The 7,386-nt window shown below is 39.9% G+C and overlaps 1 protein-coding gene across 1 annotated transcript; it reads left to right on the forward strand.

Annotated features, from left to right (window-relative positions):
* Positions 1–142: 142 nt before the first annotated feature.
* On the forward strand, positions 143–6,282 carry ARRDC4 (arrestin domain containing 4). Its single transcript, XM_009873452.1, has 8 exons — positions 143–425; positions 1,034–1,097; positions 1,383–1,530; positions 3,303–3,405; positions 4,160–4,416; positions 4,993–5,155; positions 5,705–5,859; positions 5,970–6,282. Exons 1-8 carry the CDS (start codon positions 143–145, stop codon positions 6,024–6,026), a joined length of 1,230 nt encoding a protein of 409 aa, XP_009871754.1. The 3' UTR covers positions 6,027–6,282.
* Positions 6,283–7,386: the final 1,104 nt, after the last annotated feature.

Consider the following 7,386-nt stretch of genomic DNA (forward strand, 5'->3'; position numbering starts at 1 on the left):
GAGGGGCCGCAGGGCACCACCCGCAGGAAGGCGCCCACGCCCGTTTTTTTTTCCTGGAGAAGGGGAAAGCTGAGGGTTGGGACTCCCTCCGAGGGGCTGGATACTGGGAAAGGGCGTGAGGCCTGGGGTGGGTGCCCAGTCAATGCGGACATCGTTCCCGCGCTGGAAACCTCTGGCTGGCGTAGCCGCAGCCTTGACGTGGATGCCCAGGGGGGGGCTGCAACAGCGGTCACTTAATTCGTTGTGTAAACGGCTGAAAAACGCGGAACAGGGACAGAAGAAAGTCCGCAGCTCTTGGCTTCGTACACTCTGCGTTGGGTTTCCTGCAGAGGTTACCTCTTGTAGGGGTTACGTCGGGCACCTTCGTGTTCATCGTGCTCTGAAAAAAGCATCCATGGAGCTGCCCATGGAAGATGCTGGAAGCAGTCGGCCTCCTTTTGCAGTGGCTTAAGAAAGGAAAGCTCTTTGTTGCCTGAGTCTCTAGAGCTGGCAGTTTTGTCAGATGCTGCAGCCCTATGGCAGTACCGAAAAATCAAAGGGAAATAGCATTTCGTTCCATAAGGGTGAAACACATCTCAGGTTTATCTGTAGTAAAGCAAATTTAGGCCTCTAAAAATTGTGTAACAGTAGGCCTTCTACAAGTCTTAATAGCATTTCATAACACTGACCTTAAACGGCAGCTTTTTAGCACAAAAGTTAGTTTAATTGTTAATCGAGAAAGTGCATCAGTTGCTGTCTTGCTGAAAATGAAACAAAACTTACTTTATGCTTTACAAAAGCCATTTTGGATTAGAAGTTGGCCAGAGTCCTGAACTGAAACTCAAGGTCTCCATGTTTCCTTGATTTTTCCATTGAAATCACACACAGCATAAATAAAGCATGGGCTCCAATCCAGACCCCACTGGGATCAATAAAAACTTCTCCTAGTCCTTTGCATCTGGGTGTTTTTGTACATAAATAATTTATAAAAGCATCTGCTTTGTTCTACTATTTATGGAATAACTAAAACATACTATTTGTTTTTATCCTACAGGTGAGGAAAGCTTAGTTCTAGATGGAAGACACGAATTTCCGTTCAGCTTTCAACTCCCTCAAGAGTAAGTTAAATAATCCACACTGAAGGGATTGTGCTGGACACTGCTTGTTGTGGAACATTAACTTAATAGAATTCAACTCAGTGGGAGGTTTTTTTATATCAAACTGATAGGTCAGTTTTATGTTTGTCTTAACCAACCACCACACAGACATGCCTTGTTTGCTTCAGTTTCCCTAAAGTCCTGAAAGAACAAGCTGTAAATGAGTAAACACTGATGTTAGGAATTGTTCGTGTTTGGAGCTGACTTGTAAACTTCTGGTGATGCTTTTGTGATTGCTCGTTTCAGACCTCTGGTGACCTCCTTCACTGGGAAGTATGGCAGTATTCAGTACTATGTGAGAGCGATTCTGGAGAGGCCTGCAGCACCTGATCAAAGCGTTCAGACAGAGCTTCAGGTCATTAGCCATATCGACGTCAGCTCACCAGCTTTACTGGTAAGAGGGGCCTCCACTCCTCCTCCCCCGTTCAAAGCCAGCTGCAAAAAAATAATTTCCAAGAAGCATTCACATCCCGCCATAACCGTTTCCATGTTATTCTGGAGTGTCATTTTCTGACTTCTGAAAGCATATAAGCTCCCTAAGCTTTTCTCTATAAATAGATGATCTGAGGTTGTGTGAATAGCAAACAGAGTGGCTTTTTTTAATACCATTGATTACATCCCTACTGGCAGAGATGCGCTTGCCAAAAAGTTATGCAGGCTTCAGATGCATAAATAAGGCTTAATAATAATAATGCACAAGCATAAAGTAGTTACTCTTACCAGAGCAACTACATTCACAGGGCTGCAGTGTCCTAAACTCTACAATAATAGTAGGTTGAGGAACAGTAATTATAGAAGAGTATTAATCATGCCCAGCCTGTCATTTATGCTCTAGCCATTATGTTACGTATCCTTCCATTTTCCATGTCGTTTTCTAACATTAAGTGTGTGCATGCAGCTGCTTCAGAGATCTTTTCAGTTATTTTCTTATGACAGATTTGGCCACATTAAAGCATTGAGTTTCTAATAATCGGTAGAAATACTGTAGAGTAATAAGAAAGATCAGGCATTAAGTAATGAGAAAATAGGCAAGATGAAGCTAAATGAGCTGGATTCTTTTATCTCAGCGCATATTATGAAAATAATATAAAATTATACCTTGCACTTTTGTGATAAGCAACTGGATCTAAATGGTTCTTCATTTAAATATGAATGAATAATTTCTATTTCATTTAAAATACTAGGATAATTTTAACATTTGGTCATGATGCAAATGTAGTTAAGAGATACTTTGAGCAGGGTTTTTTTCCTTCTTTATATGCTTACATTTTAATCTTTCTAGAGAGACCTTAGACAAGTATTTTGGCAACGATATTTGTAAGCAGAATACAGCCTTCATATCCTACAATGTATTTTAGGAGTATGAAGACAGCACATCCAGATACTGCAAGGACAGAGTCGACTGTAGGTTATTACACAGGAGAGGGCTGTGGGGTGCATAAACTAGGCAGTGCCTGTCTTAATAAATTCCGAGGCTACCACTAAAAAATGTGCAAAACAAGACAAATTTTAGATTTTGTGATTATCCTGACTGGGCACCAGTGCCCAGAATATTGTTTTAAGCAGCTTGAGTTCTGGCTTGGACCCTTGACATGTGTGCTTGTATGTTGTAAGTTTATTCCAAGGAAAATTTTACAAACTGTGTAGATGTCATCTAATGTGGCAGTCCTCCACAAAAAACTAAGATGGCTTTATTCATGAACTTAAAATTTTGGGATTATGTAGCTTCCAAGTTATGATGCATCGCCTTAGCCCAGTGTGTATACATTTATCTTTTTTTATGAAAGATACAAAGATAAAACCAGTTTACCTGCTTAACTATTAGTTGCTTGCAGATGAAATTAATTCTGCATTCTTCTGCTCTGAGGAACGTGGGCATAAGTACTGCAGTAGACTCCACATGAAAAAGGCAGACCTATAAAATTCACTAAATCAATCTTTTTTAAAAAAGATTACCTTCCAAGTTGATGTGGTCAAAATGCAGACCGGGGTTTTTATCCGGCCATGTATTCAGATAACCAAACCTTGGTGCTGTTTTATGTGGTGGCAGAACTCCAGTCGAGTGGATTTTACAGGTAGATTGCAATGACCAATATGTGTAACATTAAACTTGCAAGTGACTAATAGCTTTATGCCATAAAATAAAAGATACTCTGTATTTTATAGACACCTGTTCTAAGAAGTCAGGAGAAGATGGTTGGCTGTTGGTTTTTCACCTCTGGGCCAGTGTCTCTCAGTGCCAAAATTGAGAGGAAGGGATACTGTAATGGTAAGAGAGTAGTTATCTTCAAAATGTGAATATTAAACATCTAATAGGGTTAATTTTTTTTCATCTCTGTGAAGCCAACACTTTATAGAAGAAAGAGTAGTTCCATTTAGTAGGTAGAGAACAGAAATTTATATGAATTTGCTTTAACAAAAAATAATCCTGCCTTTCTCCTTATCCCTCCCTTGGGAATATAGATTGAAAGGAAGTCCCATTAGTCTGTAATCTTCTAGAAAAGCCACGTACATTTGAGTGTAAAGAACATTGACATGCTTTTATTTGGGATAAAATAATTGGGGATGTAATCAGGTTTCTATGTCACGTTTGTGTAGGTTTACGCTTCCGTTAAGAATGAGCTTTAGCGGTTTTTTTGTCATCTTGATAACATTAGGCTCATTGAGGAAATAAAACATTCTGAAATTCAGTTAGTGCCACATAAAAGGAAGATTGGTGCATAATTTGCAAATAAAGCTTTTATAGCTTGTTCGTATCATGCTTAATGTTTCAAAATGAATTATCATTTATACTTAAGATGTAGTAGGTGGCTATAATTCTGCCTGGATACCACTCTGGGGGGGAAAAAACCCAACAAAAAAAAAACCTAACAAAAACCCACAGCACAACCTAGCTTGAGGAAACTAACAAGTATTGTTCTCACAACATTGCAGATGATGTACGTGCTGCATAACATGCTTTGATACTCCCAGAGGAAAGTTGGTGAATACAAATTATTCATTGAACTCTTTCTGTCTTTAAGGGGAAGCCATACCAATCTATGCAGAAATCGAGAACTGCTCTTCTCGTTTGATTGTTCCAAAAGCTGCCATTTTCCAAACACAAACTTACCTGGCCAGTGGGAAGACAAAAACCTTCCGTCAGATGGTTGCCAATGTTCGAGGAAACCATATTGCCTCTGGGAGTACAGATACCTGGAATGGGAAAACTCTGAAAATCCCACCTGTATCCCCCTCTATACTTGACTGCTGTATTATTAGAGTAGAATATTCATTAGCTGTAAGTACTGAATTTTTTTTTATTACATATGTACATACTCTTGAATTCTATACAGAGTTTGGAGCAGAATTTTCTCTGTTGAACAGCTATTAGATTTTTCAATTTGGGAACAACAATAAATATAAATAAATACCATAAATTGTATAGGTGAGAGACTGAAGATGATCGAGAGATAGAAAGATAGGAGTAATGGGGGAAAGGGGAAGATGTTTCTGGGGAAGATGCAGCTGAGTTTTAGACCAACAGAGGTTATTAGGGGAAAGTGTTTCAAGTGGGATGGGTTCCTCTAGTGATTCTTTTCAGAAATGGGAAGATAGGCCTGAAAGTCAAGTGTGTAATTCTTTTGGGTCTGTGTTTTTGTTTAATGTCACCTAGGGACAAGGTACAGAAAGAAGGAAGTTGCTGGAGAATAAGGAAAGCTGTCAGAGTGTTAGCTAAATACACCTGGGATGAGAAAACTCCTCTAATTTTTAAACAGTCAGCAGTATAGGGTGTAGGGTAACTTTTAGGAGCAACAACTCAGTGGGATCTCATGATGGTGTTTTTTTTTTCCTTTTATTTGGGGGTGTCGCATAGGTGTATATCCATATTCCTGGTGCTAAGAAATTGATGATTGAAATGCCTCTGGTGATTGGCACTATCCCATGTATTGGATTTTCAAGCAGAAACTCGAGCATTACCAGCCAGTTTAGTATGGATATGAGTTGGCTGGCATTGACCATGCCAGAACACCCTGAAGGTAATAAATATTGAACTCTTTATAACACAGCCTAGCACTACCGGTGACAGAAGGGTAGCAGTGCCAATTTGAGGGCACTGCTGGAGATGCAGGCCATTAAAATGTGACTCATGAGAAGCAAGGCCCGTAAATCTAAGCCAAGATGCAAAAGGATTGGTGAGGATGCCCTCACCTCAGGCTTTTTTATGACCCTCTTTACCTCTATCTGACTACTTTCAGTTGAATAGTGAAATAACTGACTTCTGACAGTGAGAATTCTGCTTTGGAGATAGACGCCTTAAAGTTAATTGTTACTGAATATGTCTTGCTGCAGCAGAGGTTTGTGGCTGGAGTAGCCCTAAAAACATCTGTAGAGTTCCTGCTAATCACCTAAGCTTACTATAAATATAATTCTAGTTACAGTTTTTATGAGCATAGGGCGCTTCACGTGATGTGACACTAGCACAATGTCTAATAAATACAGTTTGCTTGGCCTTGGCTACTGTATGACAGTTGTCTTGCTGCAAGTGAGTAGTTTGATGTTTGACAGTAGCATATCTTGTGTTTCAGCACCACCAAATTACGCCGATGTAGTGTCTGAGGAAGAGTTCTCCAGACATGTTCCTGCTTATCCACCACCAATTGACTGTGAGGAACAATTGTGTTGTCCTGTCTTTGCTTACATACAAGAGTTCCGGTTTCAGCCTCCACCTCTTTATTCAGAGGTAAAAAAATAAACAGCAGGTGGTGTTTTTATGGCAAAAACCCACAACCAACTCGCATACAGAAATGCAAGAGTTAGAGGCAGTAATTGTTGCCTTTCTTCTCTCTGTAGATTGATCCACATCCAACCGATGTAGAAGAAATTCAGCCCATTTCGTTCATGCTCTGAAGAGGATTTGTAATGAGCGTTATTGTGATGAATGTCTTAATCTTTCTGCTGCTTAAGCCGACAGTGCAGCTAAGAATGAAACAGTTTTCTTTTTCAAAACTTAAGTTTGTGTGCAAAGAAGGCAAAGGAAAATGGAGCAGGAGGTATGAGCATGTTCGGTGATGGAAGAGAATCTGCTGGATTAGTCTGCACATGAGGATACTGTGGGAGCAGCGATACTTGAGAAGTACCTGAAAATACTGCATGCTTTCTAAAAAGTGGATATGCTACATAAAGTACCAGGAGGAGAGTAAGGATCTTCTGAAGAGAAAGAATTTATCTTTTGTTTGGAACACTCAGAAAAATTTACGTAATGACGCTGATGTTGAGAACTTCGGTGGCAGAAGTTGTGTAGTAGAACAGAACGTGGGGTGAGAAAACATTTCCAAACGATGCCAGTGTTCAAGGAGCTTCAGTTCTGCGCTGTCTGCATCCAAGAAAGGAACACTGCTAACATGCGGGGTGAAGTCTTCACTCGAGCTTAACTTTGTATTTCATGAGGACCTGCCCTTCTAACAACTGCCAAGTGGTACTATTTCATCATTCGTAATGATCCTAAAGACATCATGGATGACAGAATAGCTATTACGCAATATTATGAAGACAACTATTTACTGAAAGAGAATCAAGTACGTAAAAGAAAATTGAACTTGGATAAGAGCTTTATGCACTATGCTTTCTTTCAAGGGATTTCTTAAGGGAATTATTCTAGCCTCTTCTACTGTGAGTTCTCTTTCTGCATCTTAAGCCTATGGATAGCATGATAAGGGGAAGCATGGCGAGGGAGAATCCTTTTGCCAACAGCAGGTATACTTAGCAAAATGGACAATACTTATTTATTCAGAAGCCTTTATAAGCCTACCTCTGTTTTGGATATTTACTTACGGTCAGATCTGAGACCAAAAAAAGTCTTGTTAAAGCTCCGGTTCTAAAAGGGACCCTAAATGGTTTCTGTGGTTAGCGGATGAGATAAGAGGTGTAAGGGAGAGGTGTAAATATACCCAGAATAGACATAGCTTATAACTGAAGTGAAAGCAGGCATCAGGGGAACAGAATCCTCTGGTAATGGCACAAAGCTTTTCATTACTCCTGCATTTTTGTCTAGAGACCTATTGTCAGGGGCTGCACTGGTCATTTGCTATCTGTACTATTTTTTGTTAGTGTGTTTCCTTGTTTGTTTTTGCTGTTTAATTTTGTTCTGGTGCAATATTTGAATGTTTTCTTCCTCAGGTCATTTAGAACAGTGAGAGTTTGTTGCTGCTAAGAGTGAAGGCACAGCATTTTACTTGGCCCTTCTGCTGCCTTCCTTGAAAGTAGAGTG

The sequence above is a fragment of the Apaloderma vittatum genome, unplaced genomic scaffold (assembly GCF_000703405.1).
Source record: "Apaloderma vittatum isolate BGI_N311 unplaced genomic scaffold, ASM70340v1 scaffold16687, whole genome shotgun sequence".
Taxonomy (NCBI): domain Eukaryota; kingdom Metazoa; phylum Chordata; class Aves; order Trogoniformes; family Trogonidae; genus Apaloderma; species Apaloderma vittatum.